A 21,231-nucleotide genomic window follows, 5' to 3' on the forward strand; every position below is an offset into this window, starting at 1 on the left:
ATAATATCTTTTGCCTTCATACATTGTTGCCCCAAACAAAATAGGAGTTGTGTTAATAAGAAAGAAGGTGGCTACATATTAGGAAGACAACTAGCTGTCTGGCATTTGTTCATTTGATGATGAGCATTTGGAATCCCTTCCTATCCTCCTGAACCATCACCAGACAACTTTTACCTTGACTTCTGTTGGTATTCTCAAAGTTTGCCCATTGTAGCCGTTGGTATATATGATCTGATTGATAGTATTTGGAAGAATCTTGCTGCTGAAGCATGGTTGTTGTCCTAAAGAATGAGAAAATTTAAGCCATGTGTGGTAGATCTGGGGAGGAGGGTAGAGCAGGATATGCTGCAGGGAACTGAGAGGATGTTTTTTGTCCTTTTGAACTCAAGTTCTCAAAATAAAAAGAAGGCAAAGGAAGAGGAAGAAAGCAATGCTCATCAAGATATTTCTGAAAAGAATGAGTCTTCCCCAGAGAAAGCCAAGAGCAGGCATACTGTGCCATGTATCCCACCTGTAAGGTATGATTCTTTCCTGAATTTCAGCTTTAGACTCAGTAGAATAAAATTACAAATGGGTAAATTTACAATCTGTTTGATGCACATGGAGCTTGGGAAACTCCTAAAGCTGTAACCTTGGTATGGTAAATTGTTTTATGTCCTTGTGGATACTTGAGTCTTACACGTTGAGAAAAATATATTATTAAAACAAATGTAAAAGAAATATAAAAGGAAAAAGTTAGTAAAGGTTATAACTATCTAAATTGAACAGTTTTTATTTTGCCAAGCTCCATTCTGAACTTTACTTAAGTGAAATGCATATTTTTTATAATCAGTGTATAAACAGTCTTTGGGTTCTGCTTTACTCATTCACTGTGAGACTATTTTATTTTCTGTACTGCTGCAAAATCTTCACCTTTACCCCTTTTTGAAAGATTGTTAACATTCTATAAAATTAAATTTAACTATTTCTAAATTTTCATCAATATTTTGGAATAAATTTTGTATCTTTTTACCATAGTGTTACCTAAGTTAATATTGATTTATTAGATAATATTTTTTGGTTTTGCTGGTTATTTTGTCATAGGTTAAAAATCTAATCTATATAATCCCTTTAGATTTTTTGAAACATTGAGTCTCTTTCTCCTGTCCCCTCTCATCTCCTTTACTGGTTTGCTGTTTAGGCAGAAGATTCTACAAAGTACTGAGGAGCAAGAATTAGAGAAGAGAAAAAAAATGCAGCAAGAGGTGATGGAGATGCGGAAAAAGAATGAAGAATTCAAGAAATTTGCTCTTTCAGGAGCAGGTCAGCTTAGTTCTGACTGAGTCTGATTTATGAGGGGGTGTTTCTCATAATCTTGGTAGGGTTTTTGAAGTCTCTAAAGCAAAAAAGTCTGTCTTGGTCAGTGGTCAGCATAAAAAGATGTGTTTACTTAGAAGGCTTAACATGGGTACCATTCCTATCCCAATGATCATTTCCTAGAACAATTTACATACATTGGTCCTTTCTTAGAGCGTGATATTCCTCTCCATCTTTAACTGGAGAAGTCATACCTATCTTTTGAGGCCTTTTTCATGAGGACTTCCCTCCTTTCTCCAAGTAAAATTAACTCCCACCTTCTTTTTCCTCCTAATTCCTTTTCTTTGTATTAGAAAAGAAAGAATAGGATTGAGACAGAAGGTAAAGCAATTGGGCAGACCAGTTTTTTGCTGTTTTCCCATTTTGTCCTAGGCAGAGGAAGAGAAAGCTGAGTGAATCCAGTAGTAGCTATGGAAGAAAAGGATGAGGGACCTGAAGGGATAGATTTCTCCTTTGCTCTGGCATAATTATTATTGGTGGAGTCAAGTTATAAAGCTCTGTTTACCAGGTTGAAAAAGCATCTCTAGTGTTTATAGGGTCTCTCTCTTAGAGATGCTTAGTTGAGTGTATTTTAAAGTTAATTCATAGCTTTTCCTACCAGAAGTGTTCCAGTTACTCTGTGTCACCAGAGCTATGACCACACCCAGAGATGGGATTCTTCTTCCCTGTGCTACCTTATTGTAGTTTGACCAAAGGGCCTCCAACCCGATAGTACTCAGTGAATAAGGCACATATATTGGTTTCCCTGAGGACTGTTTCAAGTGTTGGGTTGTATGTGGAGTGTAAACAAAGTCAAATCTATGATAATAGAAATACCAAAAGGACTGGTTAAATGGGGACTTACTTTATGTTCTCTATTCTTAGTGTTACATGTGTGTTTTACTCTGCTCCTCACTTAGGGCACCCTGTGAAGAAATCGGTGAGTCAGGTAACCAAATCAGTTGACTTCCACTTCCGCACAGATGAGCGAATTAAACAACATCCTAAGAACCAGGAGGAGTATAAGGAAGTGAACTTTACATCTGAACTGCGAAAGCATCCTCAATCTCCTGTAAGCTAATGGACTAAATTAATATTTTTGTTACTAATTCAGTGAGGATTTGGTGTAGTATTTGTGGTCACTACTTAGAATAATGTAATTGAGAGAAGCATATGCTTTTGAGTTAAGGTAGATCTACACCCTCACTTTGCTTCCTGTTAGCTGTATAATCTTGGATAAATCATTCTATGTCTCTGGGCGGCATCAAGTTGCTGTGAAAATTGAATTGAGAATGTATGCAAAACACAGAATTGTGTGTGGCAAACTTTAAGTATAGGCTTGTTACAGCTTGTGCGATTACGAAATTTTTGAAAAAAGCTTGTGTCTGCAAGGTTGTGTACAAAATATAACAGAGTTTATGAGGAGAATGAGGTTGGGGCAGACCACTCAGATCCTATGCAGTTTTGTTACCAGAGCACTAACAAAAACAGTAACAATCCTTAATAAAAATTCTAGCAGTGAGAATTTCTACTTGCATTTGCAGTCAGCATCATCACTTGTTGAAGTTAGTCCTTTACAGTCGTTAATCCTGGGATTGTGCTTCTTCCTTTGAGATGTAGGTCCTTGAAGATTTTTTTTTCCCCAGTCAGAGGCCAGTTTTATCAAAATTAATGATCTTAGGAATAGGCTTCTTCATCAGTCAGTTTTTGGTAGGATGTGTGGAGAAATTTGATTCAGGCAGCTGTCTGACCTGATCCAGACCCAGACCCAATTCTTTTTTTTTTTTTTTAAATGGGAATGGAAGTGGGATACCTTTGCAGCCATTGTTTTCCCTTCCAGTTAAGAAAACTTGCTCTTAATTGCTTCAAAACATTAACATGCTTGGGAAAAATCATCTTATGAACTATTACAGGACGGACAATTTGTTAAGTGCTAGATCCTTTCTCCCTTTTTTTAAAAGATGGGAATAGCCTGGTTATAACCCTTGCTCAAGGACTGAAAAACCTAAGAAGAGTAATTATCTTGGCTTTACACAGGCCCTTTTCCTTTTGATTGTCTGTGCTGAATATGTGGCTTGTGGTCAATCTGAGCTCTTTCGTAACACTTCGTTTTGGGAACAACTTCTTTCTTTCAGGCCCGAGTGGCTAAGGGATGCACCATTGTTATGCCTTTCAACCTATCCCAAGGAAAGAAAAGAACATTTGATGAAACAGCTTCTACGTATGTGCCCCTTGCAGAGCAGGTTGAAGCCTTCCATAAACGAACCCCTAACAGATATCACTTGAGGAGCAAGAAGGATGATATTAGTAAGTTTCTTTCCAATATCATACCTGGTTGGAGAATCATACCTCCGCTAGAATTCCCTTTGCTTACATCTTAGGCACAAATTTGCCTTTAGTTGAGATCCTAGCTTTTGAACTAAAGCATGGCATTCTGCCTATGGGCAGACAACAAATGTATACATAGTTGAACATTTCTCAAACCACCCAGCTCTCTGTCCACCTTGATCCTCCTGGTCAATAATTGGGAAGGGGGAATTAAGGTAACGTGAGATGTCACTACACACAAGACTATTTTTGCCATGTGTCAAAGTGCACACTTACTCACCTACAGAAAATGAAAGCATTCCATTCATTTAAGGTTGTGTGCTTTTTGTTTAGCGTTTTGACATAATGTTTTACCACTGCAGACCAGACACTCTTTGGTGTAGGGAGTTGTAGAAGTGAGAAAAATAGACTTGGTGCTATTCAACATCAAGTTTCTAATTCAGTGAGAGACAGAAACAAATAGATGGTAAGTGCTGTGAATGTGGAGGGAGATGTAAGGATCAAGGGAGGTACAAGATAGGGAGAGAGAAGTATGCTGAGAAGTCCCTGGAAGGGAAAGAAGTTGAAGATATAGGAGAGAACAGAGATAACCAATGACTAAGTCCCTGTGCAGGCAGGTAGAAGAGAGATACTTAGCATAGGTGGAGTGATATCTCTTTGAAAGGATGGAAGAGGGGAATGAGTGCAAATGCTGATGGGTTTATAGGTTTAGTGGTGAACAGATGAGAGGAATCTAGTCTAATAGTGTCTTTCTTTTTGAAAATAATTCTACAAAAAAGGTAAAGAAGTTTGAGGAGTGGAGATGTGATATAGAATGGTTGTCAAGAGCATAGGGGTAGCATAGTTGGATAAAGCAGAATCTGGTTATTTTGCCTTTGAAGGTTTCTAAATTTTTTCTACCTTTGTATAGACACTGTTTAGAGCTACGTTAGGTAGCCAGACGAGTTCCTTTAAGGGCAGCATTTCCTGATATTGTTATTATGTTCTAGTAGCCATTTGTCAAATTTTATATTATGAAAATAATTAAATGTCTTTCTTTATCCTGCTGGAAATACAGATATTAACCATGACTTTCCAGATGACATATGACTCTTAGGGTCTGATATGCCCCGCTCTTAGAATCTTGGTTCTGGCAAATAGAAAGAAAAATTATTCTCTGCAGTTTGAATTTAAAACTTTGTACAGTTATAGCTCAGTAATAGTTATAGGTATTCCTGAAGCCTGGGTTATTTCTAAAATAAGTAGATTTGGTTTCTGTCTCCTACTGTTAGGTAATAAGGTCTAACTTAAAGGATTTACTTTATATAATTATGAAAATTGACAAGGTTGCTCCTGGCTGGGTAAATCAATATTTTCTGTGAGTGATGGTGATGATCTTAATATCGATGCTTTGACATAGTTGTTTTACTTTTTCCATTTGGCTTTCTGTGAGAGATGGTCTTGATGTTTTGATGTAGCTGCTTTTAGGGAATTCATAATATTAGGACTTATTACTTGGTCTTTACAAAGGACTTATTTTAAAACTGGAATAAGCAAAAGTTTTACTTGTCAGTAACAAGCAAAATAGTTGGCATTGTCAGTAGAAAGGCAGCACAGGCCTGTGCAGTGATAAGGAATCCATCAGATACAGGTGGATTCTAGGTTCAGAAGATGATAGTAGAGTTTACCCAAAGGCTACCTTCATTGTTACCCCTCAGGAAAGAGTGACAGAGGAGAAGGGACTGAATGTTTGTCAGGTTGACTGACATGAGCTGAGCTGAGTTGTGGAGGGCCAGCCACTCTGTAGTTTGGCATCTCTGGGCTGCCTAGCTGAGTTAGCACCTACAGGTAAACGGGGTCTTGGAGAGCTGAGTGAATGTCTGTGATCTTGCTTTATAGCTCTGTTACCCTCTAAATCTGTGGCCAAAATATGCAGAGACCCCCAGACTCCCATACTGCAAACCAAACAGCGCGCAAGGCCTGTGACCTGCAAAAGTGCGGCGGATCTGGAGGCTGAGGAGCTCGAGAAACTGCATCAGTAAGTTACAGTATTTGTGAAAGAGTTCCAAGAACCTGCCTACTTTCTTCTTGGTCCTGTAAGGGGGCAGTTGCTGTTTCTCTTGCCTTGGGAATTGTGGCTTTTGAGTGTCAGGCTCTGCCCTGCCTCTGTGGTGAAAGGATTGAAAGTGTGAATATGGAGCTGTCCTGGAGTGTAAAGATGCAGTTGGGGTGGGAGAACTTACTTATAATTCCAGTTAAGGAGTGTCCTCTGAGGTTAGTTTAGGTAGATCCCACCCTTTTATGGCTACCTGAGGGGTTATTAAAGCTATTATCTGTGGAGGGAACCGGAGCTTAATGTGGTTAGCACTGGAGTTTGTCTCCTGGTTCCTTTCATTCCTTCTTGTACTTCTTTTGAGAAGGGGAAGCTTCTTGAAGACAAACCTGGTCTTTAAAGTGATGGGAATGTTAGTCTTTCTTATTTATTCTTTGTTCTTGAGGTAGAGGTAGTGGCTTGGAGAGAGCTGAAATTTTGCTGTGCATGATGGGTAAGCCTAATGATTATTATTTTTCTGGTTTTGGCTTACTTTGTTCTTTGTGTAGTTTTCATTTTATTGAAAACATTTTTTTATGGTCATCACTTAATTCTCACCCTATAGATACAAATTTAAAGCACAGGAACTTGATCCCAGAATTCTTGAAGGTGGTCCCATCTTGCCCAAGAAACCACCTGTGAAGCCACCCACTCAGCCTATTGGCTTTGATTTGGAAATTGAGAAGAGGATCCAGGAGCGAGAGTCAAGGAAGAAATTGGAGGATGAGCACTTTGAATTTCATTCCAAGCCTTGCCCTACTAAGATCTTGGAAGATGTTGTGGTAAGAGTGATGAGGCTCTGTGCTGACAAAAGTGTCCTGCGCATACCAAATGTCCACCCACTCACAAATGTTTGAGTAGATACTATGATCAGGGCTTCATGTTAGGAGCTGTGGCTGACAGAGAGACATGTCAGAGGTGGATTTTGCTCTCAGGAAACTTAAAGGCCACTAAGGAAGACAATATCGGTGTAAATAATATAAAATGAGACAGAAGTGCTCTAAGAGAGATGACAGTTAAAAGTGCTGTAAGAATTCAAGGAGAGAATGATTTCTTCCAGATAGAAGGTTCAGGAAATGCATTGTGGAGGAAGAAACATTTGACTTGAGCTTTGACAGTGTCATTGTCATCATCTTCTTGTTGTCACTGTTAAAAAACAGTAGCTGACACTTTCCCTATGTTCTAGGCACTGCTCTTAGCTCTTTTTATATATTAACCCATTCATTTTGACCACAACCCCTTTAGTTCGTTTACTGTAATCATCACCAGTTTCAGATGAAGCACTTGAGGCACAAAGAGGTTAAGTAGCATTCCTAGGGCCCTCAGCTGGTAAGTAGTGGAGCAAGGATAAGAATTCCGGCACTCTGGCTCCAGAGTCTATGATCTGAATACTTCATAATACTGCCTCTCCACTGTATAGTAGAATTTGGACTTGTAGAAATGCAAATGAAATGGACTGGTTGAGCATTCTCAGGCAGTGGGAGTTAGAAAAAAAAGAAAAAGCCTGAAGTTGGGAAGCATGGGGCAGCTACTGGGAGCTGTGAATGAGTCAGTCAAGCTGGAGAAAGGAAGTATATCAAGAGGAGCACCTGGAAATTAGATTAGAGAAATGGGTTGTAGTTTGATGGTGGCTCACAGTCACAGTTTCAAAGAAAATATACTATCAAGAAGAGATGCCACAGTCAAAGAATAAGTAATGCCGTTCAGCACCTGCATAAGTGCAGAGATGGTTTTCAGATATATTTCTGTGTAGATGGGAAAACATCCACTTCCCCAAGTTTAGGTTGACTTATGTCCAGGTACTCAGGACTCTGTTTTCCTGTCCTCTTTCTTTTTGCTTGTCCTTTAGAGTCACCATGGTTTTACGTGAAACTGTGTGCCAATATACAGTCAGTCCTCCTTATCCACAGGTTCTGTGTCTGCAGATTCAACCAGCAGAGGACTGAAAATATTCAGGAAAAAAAAAAACTCCAGAAAGTTCTAAGAAGCAAAACTTGAATTTGCTGTTCTCCGGCAACTATTTACATAGCATTTACATTGTATTTTCAACTATTTTCATAGTATTTACATTGTGTTAGATATTATAAGTGATCTAGAGATGATTTAAAGTATATGGGATGATATAGGAGGATGTGCATAGGTTATAAGCAAATACTACATCATTTTATATAAAGGACTTGAGCATCCTTGAATTTTGGTATCTTCAGGGGTCCTGGAACCAGTTCCCTCAAGATATCAAGGGATGACTGTATTACCTTTGACTGGATGCTTAGTTTTGTTTATTTTATTTTCTTAGCACTAAGTCGGAAGCAGTCTGAAGTTATATTTTTCTAGGCTTTAAAAAAAGCATGATAATCCTTAGAAATGGTTCTTCCCCTCTTCCTTCCCAGTATCTTTTTTCAGTTTGAGAGCTTTCTGCATATGAGACCTCTTTCTATTCATAACGCTTTTTTTTCTTTTTTGCTATGATGCGCATGTATGATAGGCCAAACTCTGTTACATATCTTTTTAAGAAACCTCTTTCCACTCAGGTGATTAGTCTCCAAGAACTGTACCTTCTTTGTCGTTGCTTACTCACTGAGGAAACTGTTCTGAATACAATAAGGGAAATGTAGGTTGTATGCAAATTTCAGATTCCTAGAGGCCAGAAGGGCTCAACTTTTTCATTTTACACACCAGAAACCCAAGGTCCAGAGATGAGAAATGACTTCCTCAAGGCTTCTGTAACATGCATTTGGCCCCTTACTTTTGATAGCATCCTTTTCTCCAAGCTCCTGGCTTTCCCCCCTGCTACAAGTTTTTGTTTTTTACTTAATTTGCATATCATGCTCTCAAGTTTTACTATGTCCTTTTATGTCATATACCAATATTGACTTTATATATTTGTAAAATGAACTCATTGTTAAAGTAATTTTAAAGGGAACATTAAATCATTATATAAATGGAAAACCAGTACTTTTTGCCATGAATAATGACAATAATAGCTAATACTTAAATAAAATAAGCACTTTATATAATAACTTACTTCTCATTATAACCCTATGAGGTAAACACTACAGGTACTATTATCATTCTGTTTTGTAGAGGTTAAATAACTTGTCCAAGATCACAAACTAGCCAATGGCAGAGCTGGGATATGAGTAATTTGAGTAACATGGTTTCAGGGTCCATGCTCTTGTATTAAAATAAAAGGTTCTTAGGAAAATACATGACTATTAAAAAAAAAAAAAGTCTACACCCTGCCTAATGTCCTCTTCCATACTGACTCCATTTTTGGAAACACTGATTTAGGAAATTGGTTTGGCAGTTTGTTGTACTTTGGAAATGCTGAGGTGACGTGGTAAGTGGGTTAAGGGTGACTAGAGTTCATTGGGAATTAGTTAGGTGAGATCTTAGATTAGCGTTATACCAGGTTATGCCTTGTTGAGAATTCTGGATAAACAGATCAGCAAAGCACTAGGTAAGTAAGTTGTGACTGAACTGATATGCTTTGCTGTAGGGAAGTGATTGCCAAACTCAACCGGTTCTCAGAATCCTCTGGGGATCTTATTACATAAACAGGTTCCTGGGCCCCACCCCTGGAGTTTGGATTTGTTAGGTGCAGTGTAGACTAGAGAAAGCCTGGGTGAAGAACTTGATGTCTGACACACAGTCAGAAGTCATGTTATTAGTAATAATTGTAGCATGCTTACACTGTACTGAATGTTTTACCTAAATTACCTATTTCTTATAATAGCTCTTAAGAGATAGTTTCTATCTTTATCCCTACTTTTTAGATGAGGAAAGAGACGCTAGGAGGTGTCTAGTATGCAGAACCAGGATTTGAACCTGTCATCTCCTTAAACAGTGTATTATTCTACCCAACAATGCTAACTTATCATCGTTTGTCTTGGCAATTGCAGTTTTTAAGTCTGATGTTGGCTGTTTGCAGCTCTCTCCCTACTGAAATTTCTAGTGATTTTGCTTCAACTTTTGGATTCTTGAGAAACAAAGCATAGGACACATAGATCTATTCCCTTCCACCCTCTTCATTTTTCATTAAGAGAGGCTTTGAGAGGGGAATATGGCTTGCCCATATAAACATTTTTAAAAGTTGGTGGTAGAACTGAGGTTAGGTCTTTTAACTTCTAGTCTTGGACTCTTGCAGTGGAAGAGCCTGCCCCCCAAGAGCCTGAACGTAGCTCCTCTGTCAACCGCTGTTGTGCCCATCCGTGTTCCCCGGTGCCGAAGCTCTCTTTCTGTGTGTCCTCATTGGTGTTTCTTGTGCTCTCCCACTTGTTGATAGGTGGCAAGGAGACAACGGGGCTGATGAGAGATGGGCTTGGGCAGCAGTGGGCCGTGAGGCAGAGATGGAAAAAGGGTTCTTGGGGCAGAGGTAAAGTGATGAAAGCCTTGAGCTCAAGGGTGTGAAATGTGAACTTGGTGCCGACATCTAGCGGGGAGCTGGAGCACCACAGAGGTGGGTGTGGTGACGGTGAGGCCAGTGAGTAATTTTAGCAGCGATATTTTAGGGATGACTCGGGGAGACTGGCAGGCTTTTTAAAAAAATTTTTCATACTCTGAGCTATAACATTGCTTCATAGTAATTTCCTAATTGCTCTGGGACAGGCCTGAGAATTTGTCACAGGGCACTTGGGGGCATATCTTGCTTTAGGGAGAGGTGTTCACTCCCAATATCCCATCCCCCATCCTGGGCTGCTTTTCCTAAATGCATCATCTTTTCACCCACATTGCCCACTTCTGACCGTATATGACCTCTTTAGGGATATCTTCCCTCAGCTTCCTTTCAGAGTTTCCCCCATTATCCTTCAGCTCCACATTCTGTTTGGTTTCTTTAGAGCACTTGTGAAAATCAGGAAATACTTGATTTGTTACTTTTTCATTGTCTCTTTCCTCAACTGAAATGTGAGGAAACATGGCAGGGACCATGATATCTGTATTGTCCACTTCTGATAGCAGGGACCATGATATCTGTATTGTCCACTTCTGTTTCCCCAGCACCTAAGCATCATAGCATAGACACTGCAATATTAGATAACTGAGTGACAGGCCAAGCTGAAATGCAGCAGCCTGTGTTAGACACTGGGAATTCAGGTGGAAGTAGACAGTTTTTGTCCTCAAAGCTTTCACAGTCTGGGAGAGCAGATTGGCATGTAAACAAGTAAGGACAGTGATATTAATCAACACACGTTCATTGGACAATTGCTACTTCTTGTAGGTGCTGTGGAGAATGCAAAGGAATGCAAATGGCAGTATCCATGCCCCCAAGGAGCTTATAACTAAAATATGGAAAATAGCAAAACAAGACGCCTTCTCTGTTTCTAGAAACCCAGTTTTCTTTATTTCTGATTGAGCCCCCAGTTGGCTTTGATTGCAGCAGAGATGGGATGTGGATGGATAGTTGCCTCAAAGTTGACTTCCATAAATCACCTTTGCCCCTCCTGCAACTAATTATGAGGACTGATCCCATTTGTAAACATCTCTTTCTTGGCTTATTTATTAGAGATTTCTTTTAAAGTGCACATCTCTCTGCTGAGAGGATGCAGAGAGAGGGGAAAAATAGGAAAAGAGGGATTATTTTAGAACTAAGAGTCCTTAGATATTTATTTCGATTACTTTATTTTATGAAAAGGAAAAAAAAAAAAACCTGAGGCCTGGAAGGCTATCTGCTAGTGCTATACAGGCTATATAGATTGGAATCCAAGCTAGGCTAGACCAGAGCTCTGACTCCTTGCTCAGTGTTCTTCCCATTCCCACGTGTCCTGGTTGTGTTTAGGCAAGAGGGTGGTGTCCATCTGTCCGGGATGTCTAGAACAATAAATTTTTGTTGTTGTTTTCTGACAAGCATTATTTGAAAACCCATTTCATGGACTTTTGTCGCTGATTGCAAGTTCTGCTGTATTAAATTTTACCGTACTAGTGATTCTGGTTTTCTTTAGAAAATGTATTAGAACTCCCACAGCAGAATGAGAATTACCTTTACAATGGTCACCTTGAGAATATTAATTCTTTCCAAAGATTGATATTGTACAAAGCATTTTGGAAAAGCCATTTGTCTTTTATCCTATGGCACAGTCTTTTGGATCTCTTTAACAATGGCAAGTCTTCATATTTTAAAGATTGCTTTTAAGAGCTGATCTAAAGTTATTTGGAACTAAAACTTCTGAGTAGTGTAAAATAATAGAGCTGGAAACAGTTTTGTTTAATTAAAAGTAAAGATTGAGCAACTACCTTGCATGGCCCTAAAACTGGCTTTGAAGGCCACTCCAAGAAAGACATTCCAAACATGTCTGGAGCAGTTGCAGCATTGTTGGGATTAAGGAGAAGTCTCCCAAGGTATAAATTAGAGTCCAAGAGTCTTTGAGTCCAAGTTATAAATTCTGTTATTCATACTTACTATATTCACTTAACAAACATTTACTGAATGTCTTATACTTGCCAAGGTCTGTGTTAGATATTAAGGATTGATGGAATAACAGTTCCCACTCTCAGAGCTTTCATGGACTAGTAGGAGGAGATGAACACCTGTATAAACAAGTGCAATGAAGTTTTATATGTACTGTACATAACAAACTATATTTGGGGGAGAGTGGGGTCAGCTCTTTAGGTTATGGGAGTGGAGAGATCTATTGAAAAGTTTTATAAAAGAAGAAATGCTTCAGTGGAGGCTTAAAAAGAAGGGTTAAGTCCTTCCAAGGAGCCAGATCATTTCAGAGAGAGCACAGGCAAAGGTATTGAGATGAGAACCAGTGTTAAATTCTGGCAGCTGCCAGTAGTTCATTGTGGTTGGAGGGTGATGCCTAAGGAGGGGCAAGAGATAAGGCTGGAGAGTTGGGTAGGGAACTAGATTATGAAGCATCTTGAACTTCATGCCAAGGAATATGCTATACTGCTGTAGGTAGACAGTAGGAGCCATTAACAAATTTTAAGTCAGAAAGTAATGTGATCAGATCTTCTGACTGTATACAGCAGATGGACTGACGGAATGAAACGAGAAGCTGAAAGACTATTAGAAGGCTAGTGGAATGGTACAGGCAGTAGATGATGTGGCCTGTGGTACGAGTTAGAGAAGGGGCAGAACAGAGAGCTGATGGGGCAGCATATGGATGTGGGTGTAACAGATAAAGAGTTACAGAGGATGTCTCAAGGTTGTTTTGATTTTTTAAAATTGATTTGGTCATACACTTTATTCAAAACAACAGCCTGAGAGATACCATATTCAAAACAACAGCCTGAGAGATACCATTTTGCAGTTAGGATTAATTGCCAGATTCATGATAGAATGTAAATTTGATGAGAATCAGAAAATATTTATAGAACAACTTTCTAAAATATGTTAGTTTTGAATGCATGTAGAGTGGGACACATAATTCAGTCTGCAAGGATTTGAGGTGTTGGCAGTGTTTTGGAATCACAAAAGGGGTAAAATCTTCAGAGTAGTTGAATGTATTAGAATTATGGAATATAGAAATTAAATGGCTCTCTTAATCCACCCTCAAAGAGATGTGAGAGTTAACAGTTTGGTGTTCTTTCCAGATTTTATTTTCTATACTTAGGTAAATTACATATACATTTTAAACACACACAACAAAAATATTGTCTGTTTCAGCAGCTTATCCTTCCTCCCTCAATATTATGAACACTGCTCTATGTCTGTAATAAAGATTTATTTTATTCTTTTTGATGGCTATATAATATTCTGTTGTGTGGATGTACCACAGTTTAAAGAAGGATTTAATTAATTCCTTCTTGGTAGATTATGGGGTTATTTACAATTTTTTATTCTTTTTAAAAATGCTATATTGAAGTATACCTAAAAGCCGAACTAGAGATCAAATACTAGAGTGTAATATTGGGTGAAAGAGTATGACCATTTAAAGATTTAGTAGCTAATTCCTAAAGGTTGTACCAGTTTGTGCCCTGTACCCTTAACCACTGTATGTGAGCACCCGCTTCTCTTCACATGCCAACACTGGTGTTAATCAGTTTTTTAAATAATAGTCCTATAAGAGAAAAATACCTTAATTTACATTTTAAAAGTTATTGAGATTGAGCCTTTTGTGTATCTTTGTGAACTGCTTGTTCTTTGCTCATTTGGCAAAAGGAAATTAAGCTAGCCCTTGCCCAACACGATTTTCCATTTGCTTTCTGAGGGTAATGTTTTTGAATATAAGTTCTCATTGTAGAACTGTATGTGGAATAGATTTAAGAGGATGGTATCTATTCTGTTCCTAGATAACATTTAGAAGTCTTTTAGTTTTTGAGGGATTGGGGTATAAAAGGGGAGAGAAACAATAACATATTGATATTATTTTCTGTTGAATGTTTTTCATAAATACCAAAAAACATTTTGATGAATCCTATTTTTATTGAATATACAACTCAAAACTATGTCTTTGTTGTTTGCTGGGCTTCTGTCATGTTAATCCACCTTTTGAGTGCTAATAGATACCAATTTTAGTTGGATAAATAACAATATACTGAAATATTAGCCTTTTTTTTTGATTCCTGGTGTATGAACTTCTGAAAAAGGGATTAACCTTATCACACAGCCTAGTAGAGATTGTTCTGGGATATCTAATTGAGTTGCTTACTCCTTCCAGGGTGTTCCTGAAAAGAAAGTACTTCCAATCACTGTCCCCAAGTCACCAGCCTTTGCTCTGAAGAACAGAATCAGAATGCCCACCAAAGAAGATGAGGTGATTCCCTGGGATGAGGGTTTCTATTCCTTCCACATAATCTAAGCATTACTCTTTCTTAAACTTAGTGGAATTCAAAGGCAGTTACTCTTGCTGGAGTTGTCTTAACAATGGGTATGAACGTTTGATCATCTTTTTGGTTCTTCCAAAAGCAAAGTAGTTAGTAAGGGTATGAATCTTTCGGCTTTCCGTGATAACTGGTTGTAACTTATTGGAAGCTTGTTTGTTTCTATTGCATTGAAAATTAGCCTGCTGTTGTAATGTGAGTCAAAAGTTGCCAAGACTTACACTCTTTTGCCTGAGTTATTGTCACCATTCAGTGAGAGACTTTTAAAGTTCATACTAAGCATTTAGGTCTGCCCTGTCCTATCTCCTTTAGCCCAAGGGTTGCACAGGTGACTGTGTGGTGGTGGTTTATGAAGTTGGGATACATAAACTGTCATTGATCAGGCTAGTTTCTTGTTACATCTCCCGTTTTTATCTATAAATATCCAGAGTTAAGGTAATTTTATAGCAGATCTCAAGCATAAGCCTTTTTATAGTTTCACTTGAAACTAAAATACACAGTAATCTTATGTTACCAGCTTGAACCCAAACAACTTACTTGGTCCTATTCTGGGTTTGGCTACTGAGAATACTCCCAGTCACATGTTTTAGTGGAACCTGGAGGCTGGGTCAAAGAAGAGGCCAAGGTACATGCGTGGTTAGTACCTTCCTTCTGTTCTTCATTTTATTCATGCTATTTGACCTCATTTAGTTTTTACAACCTTCTTGTGAAAACTTTTAGATCCTTTAAGAGTAATTGGGTTAGTTTATCAAATGCTTTCACATTGGTTTCACCCCTGTGAGTTGTTAGGTGACTTTGTAGGTTGGTGAGTTGGTAGGTATCCCTCTTTGATAGAAGAGGAAGCTAAGACACCTAAGAGGTTGAGTGACTTGCCTTAATTAGTGACTTCTCTCATATAATGTCTTCTGACTCCACATTCAAAGGAGGTGAGAGAGAGCAAGTAGTCTTGTTTCTAAACTGCAGTTTTTTCCTCAGGAAGAGGAGGAGCCAGTAGTGATAAAAGCTCAACCTGTGCCGTATTTTGGGATGCCTTTTAAGCCCCAAATCCCAATGGGAAGAACTGTGGAAATATGCCCTTTCTCTTTTGATTCTCGAGACAAAGAACGTCAGTTACAGAAGGAGAAGAAAATAAAAGAACTGCAGAAAGGGGAGGTAGGTGTTTCCATTTTTGCAAGTAGCACGATACTATTCTTTGATGCCTCAGAGGTAATCTTTTATATTGCACTTATAACTATAAAATCACGGACTTCCTTTGATCCCTCTGAGTATAAATAGGGCAAGCAATTTAAAATAACTGTCTGGCACAAAGTTTAAGTGACTTGCCCATGATCATGCTGCTAGTTATTGGCAACATTGGGAGGAAAACCTCTTTTTCCTTTTGAGCCCATTACTCTTTCTGCAACACGATGCTGCTTTGGTAACTGGCCTTTCCTATTTTTCAGATTCATTCAAATATTCTGGAGCAGCTGCTGCCTTCTGGCTAAAAAGACTATCTTAAACCTTAAGTTTTCTTTTCCATTAGGTGCCCAAGTTCAAGGCACTTCCTTTGCCTCATTTTGACACTATTAACCTGCCAGAGAAGAAGGTGAAGAACACAACTCAGGTTGAGCCTTTCTGCTTGGAGACTGACAGAAGGGGTGCTCTGAAGGCACAGACTTGGAAGCACCAGGTGGGGATGGGGAGAGAGCAGCTAAAATGTGAATTGCTTGATTGTTGGTTTGTTACAATAGGTAGACCCACTACACTGAACTTACCTGGAAACTAACATACTGAATTATTTCAGGGGCTCTCACTCTAAATTAGAGGTCGGCAAACCTTTTCTATAAAAGACTAGATATTAAATATTTTAGGTTTTGTAGGTTACATATAGTATCTATCACATGTTCTGTGTGTGCGTGTGTGTTTCAACCCTTCAAAAATGTAAAAAGCATTTTTTGTTCAAGAGGTATACGAAAAGAGGTTGCAAGCTGGATTTGGCCTGCAGGCTTAAGTTTGCTGATCTCTGCTTTAAGTGATCATCTGGGGAATGTGGGAAATGATAGGCTTTTTTTTGCCTCAAGAGTTAAGATCTTATCTATTAGACTTGTTCATTAAATGTTCACTCCTTTCTTTTTTTCTTTTTTTTAAATTGAAGTATAGTTGATTTATAATCTTGTGTTAGTTTCAGGTATACAGCATAGTGATTTAGTTATACACATATATATTCTTTTTCATTATAGGTTATTATAAACTATTGAATATTGTTACTGTGCTATACAATAGGACTTAATTGTTTATCTATTTTGTATATAGTAGTCTGTATCTGCTAATCTCAAACTTAAAATTTATCCCCCGCCAACCCTTTTCCCCTTTGGTAACCACAAGTTTGTTTTCTATGTCTGTGAGTCTGTTTCTGTTTTTTAAAAAGTTCATTTGTGTCATTTTTTTTTAGATTCCATATATAAATGGTATTATATGATATTTGATACTTAGTATGATCATCTCTAGGTCCATCCATGTTGCTGCAAATGGCATTATTTCATTTTTTTTATGTTTGAGTAGTATTCCAACATGTATATATACTACAACTTCTTTTTTGGGGGGGTGTTTAAGGAAAAAAAATACATATATATATTTTTTAATGGCGGTATTGGGGACTGAATCCAGGACTTCATGCATGCTAAACATGCACTCTTACCACTGAGCTATACCCTCCCTTGCTTATACCACAACTTCTTTATCCATTCATCTGTCAGTGAACATTTAGGCTGTTTCCATGTCTTGGCTATTGTAAATAGTGCTGCTATGAACATTGGGGTGCATGTAGCTTTTTGAATTAGAGTTTTCTCTGAATATATGCCCAGGAGTGGGATTGCTGGATCATCTGGTAACTCTATTTTTAGTTTTTTAAGGAATGTTCATACTGTTTTCCATAGTGGCTGTACCAAATTACATTCCCACCAACAGTGTAGCAGGATTCCCTTTTTCTTCACTTCTTTCTGTTGGTGCTTTGATAAGAAAATATACAGTGAGAATAAATTCTCAATATGGTATGTTGTTTTCTTAACATAGTGTGCTCTTTGCTCTTTATAGATGACAGGTGATTAAAAAGTTAATCGGTTGTTGGCTGATTTAATTGGAATCTAATTCTACCGTCTGAAAAAAAAATTCCCTTGAGCCCCTAAGTTTGTCAGTATTGATATAGTCTCTTATTCTGGACAATGAAAGGGGTTCTGGCCTAATCTTTTTGTCTGTGGAAAGTCACCCCTCAGAAGTGCAAGAGACGTGATTGCTTATGTGACTAAGCACTTATGTAGGCCCCTTGTTAGCATTGTTCTTGAGGAGAACTTAGGACTATTGGCTTTGGAAGCAATAGTGAAACTCTCTTTCAAGGACCATGACATAGAATGTCTATGTGTGGGGTATTTCCCATAATAAAAAAAAATGTTTAAAACTTTTTCAGACATACATAAAAGTAGAATAGTATAATGAATTTATATGAACCTGTCACCCGGTTCTCTCGTGATCAAAACATGGAAAATCTTATTTCATGTATAGTTCTACCTACTTGTCTCTATACTGGATGCTTCTACCTACACAAGATTACTTTGAAGCAAATCCTAGGTATCATTTCATTTCATCTAAAAATACTTCAGTGTGTATCTTTAAAATATAAGGATTAAAAAAAGCATAACCATAGTACTATTATTGCATTTTGAAAGATTAACAGTAATTCCTTAATAGTGACAAATAGTCAGTGTTCATATATCCCCAAATCCCTCATTTTTTTTAAACAGTCATATTGTTCAAATCAGGATCCAAATAATGTCCACATATTACATTTATTTGATAAATCTCTAAATCCCTTTAATCTATAGGCTGCTCTACTTGCATTTTATTTGTTGAGTAAACTAGATTGTCCTATAAATTTTACAGTCTGGATTTTAGTCATTGTATTCCCATGGTGTTGATTAATATGTTCCTCTATCTTCTGTATTTCCCATTAATGAGTATTTAAATCTGGAGACTTGATTAAATTCTGGTTCGATTCTTTTTGGGATTAGTGGGGAGAATACTTTATAGGTGATCCTATCCAGGGGTATATAATGTCTAATATCTACTTGTTTATTTTTTGTGATGTTAAGATAGGCCTTAAACATATCTTTAAGGTACTTTCTGATTCTCATGGGGTTCAGATATTGTTGATCTGATCTACTTAATGTAAAAGGGATTTTAATTTGGGTTTAAATTAAATCACCTGCTGTTTTTATTGATGAAACAGTTCAGAAACATTAGAATTTGAGTAATGAGGTGATAGTTAGGAAAAGTTGTGTAGTTGCCGATCTAACAGATTTTCTTTCTAATAGCTGGAAGAAGAACTGAAACAGCAGAAAGAAGCAGCTTGTTTCAAGGCTCGTCCCAACACCGTCATTTCCCAGGAGCCCTTTGTTCCTAAGAGAGAGAAAAAATCCCTCACTGGTAATAGTTTATGTGTTCTTGTGGGATTGGGGCAGTATTGTCAGACTTCCTGGGACTCAGTTGTGTCAGTACAATGTTGTGTCGATTAGAGAAGCATTTGCCTGTAGAGGATCTAGTTTTCTCCCCCTTGATCTTTGTTGAATCCAGCAGCTATGTTGATTTGTAGAATGTGTTGGGGTCGGATTGAAAGAACAAGAGCCTGGGCAGAGGCAGCTGGCAATTCAACAACAATTATACTTTCCCCATCCAGGGAGTAGCAAATAAGTGAGGGAGGGAGAGCCAGGACTTCTTTCTGGAGTTTACCCTGGAGCAAGCCTTCGATAGAAAGCATTTGATTCGTTAAACATGGGCAATGTGTCAGAAAATTGGGATTCTCCTCCTAAATCCGTCTCAAAATCACTATGTAGTTTTGAGTAAGCTACTTTTCCTGTGTAGATCTTGCTTTTTCCCTAATTAGATGATTTATGGGAGCTCTTCCAACCCTTAAAATTTTAGAACTTTTGTGGTTTTACCCCACCTTTCTCCTGGCAGGGCTTCCTTAGAGCTCAGCCTTTCTGTTTCCACGCATGTCTGTGCCACTTGCTGGAACTGTGGGAGGTTTATGCAAGTCCTGCTTGTGCACCAATATTCTCTCTGTTTCTGTACTCAGAGGGCCTAGTTCAGGAAACTTTCCAGCTGGCCACTGAGAAGAGGGCCAAGGAGCGGCAGGAGCTGGAGAAGAGAATGGCTGAGGTGGAAGCTCAGAAAGCCCAGCAGCTGGAGGAGGCCAGGCAGCAGGAGGAAGAGCAGCAGAAGGAGGAGCTAGCCAGGCTACGGAAAGAACTGGTAACCAGGCAGCCCGAGCACTGACTAACCTGTGGTTGTGTCTGTTTTGTTTTATCTGTACCTTGCCTACCTTGCCTTGTTCCGGAAAGGATCTAAGGTGGCCTACAAGGATTCGTCAAAGATGAGTGAAAATGAGAAATCACATAAGCCAAGAAGGGCGGTGACAAAGTTGAGGTGTGAACAAGGCTAAAGATGTGTAAATTGTGATCTACCGATCTGCTAAGTTTGAGCCATAATTTTGGCCCTTTTTAGGAACCAGCCTGTCAGTTACAAAACTCAAAATGATCAGGAGGAAGAAACAAGCTAGTTATTTAAAAAATACATTTATCCTTGATACTAAATTCAGCCAGAATTTCTTCCAGGGGATCTTCATAAGGAGGACATCTTGTGCACAACTATGCACAATTATGCATTTGTAGGACTTTATTTAACTTATTTTTATTGTTATTTTGTTAAGACTTAAGAAAATCAATGTGTTTTACAAGAATACGTAGGTAGAGAAGGACATGGGAATTGTGTGATGACTGTATCTTCATTTTCCTCTTAATACTTAACTCAGATTCCTTGGAGTTTAAGTGCATATCGGTCCAGGTGGCCCTCCATGCTAACACTAGATAGTGATTTACGTATTAGTTACCCGAAAAGAAAGCGTAGTTCACATTAAGAACCCTTTCACTAGGAGGGCAGCAAGCCACATTAACTTTATTAATGAAGAAGACAGTTTTAGATGAAACTGCATATGATTAGTAGAAGGATGAATAGAGAAACATGTAAGTTGTTGAGGTTCTGTCTAAAAATGCTAAGCCAACAGCTGTATCAGCTGTTGACAGAGGTGGTTGGCCACAGGAAGGCTTTAGGGACAAACTATTAAAGCGATTAGCTCCTCGACAAAATCCAAGCTACCCTTTGCTGATTGGATTTTAAAAACATATGTATAATCTTTGGTCCTTACAAAACCAGCCTTTTTTCCAGCCTCAAGTGTTTTGAATTTTCTACAGCACTTGAGTCTTGCCTCTTGTGTTTGTCCATATCATAGAACTTTCTACTAATCTGGCTTGATTCAGGGTTAATTCTAGACTGTCAGAAGGATGGATGGGACCATATGTTCTCCCAGAAACCTTTCCTGGTCATTGGTTTTGTGTGTGTGTGTGTGTATGTGTGTCTATGCTTTTGGTGAATATTAAGATTCAATAAGCTTAAGATTATACTCTAGCAAATTCTTAACATATATCTCTTTTCTTCTGCAATTAAATACAGCCCCCTTATACCCTAGTAATAAATAGTCAAACTGAAGATAGATGCAAGCTGAGGGGCCCAGCACAACCTGAATGGAAACTAACTTGGGCTCCAAAGCACATGTGTGTTGCTGTTACACTGTGTTGCCACCCCTCTGCCACCTCTTTGAATCAGTGACTAGGATCTGTGAAACTATACCAAAATTTTCTCAA

The 21,231-nt window shown here is 38.4% G+C and overlaps 1 protein-coding gene across 2 annotated transcripts in view; it reads left to right on the forward strand.

Moving 5' to 3' along the window:
- The window catches only part of TPX2 (TPX2 microtubule nucleation factor), a 41,503-nt gene that overhangs the window by 19,380 nt on the left and 892 nt on the right, over window positions 1-21,231 (forward strand). For both annotated transcript variants that reach the window (XM_072943987.1, XM_072943988.1), the window contains exons 7-17: window positions 390-518; window positions 1,181-1,302; window positions 2,256-2,407; window positions 3,471-3,642; window positions 5,542-5,680; window positions 6,300-6,516; window positions 14,338-14,433; window positions 15,476-15,652; window positions 16,023-16,169; window positions 18,847-18,958; window positions 19,608-19,783. In XM_072943987.1, coding sequence (XP_072800088.1) covers window positions 390-518; window positions 1,181-1,302; window positions 2,256-2,407; window positions 3,471-3,642; window positions 5,542-5,680; window positions 6,300-6,516; window positions 14,338-14,433; window positions 15,476-15,652; window positions 16,023-16,169; window positions 18,847-18,958; window positions 19,608-19,783 — 1,639 coding nt within the window. The remainder of the gene's footprint in view (window positions 1-389; window positions 519-1,180; window positions 1,303-2,255; window positions 2,408-3,470; window positions 3,643-5,541; window positions 5,681-6,299; window positions 6,517-14,337; window positions 14,434-15,475; window positions 15,653-16,022; window positions 16,170-18,846; window positions 18,959-19,607; window positions 19,784-21,231) is intronic.

The sequence above is a fragment of the Vicugna pacos genome, chromosome 19 (assembly GCF_048564905.1).
Source record: "Vicugna pacos chromosome 19, VicPac4, whole genome shotgun sequence".
Classification (NCBI taxonomy): Eukaryota; Metazoa; Chordata; class Mammalia; order Artiodactyla; family Camelidae; genus Vicugna; species Vicugna pacos.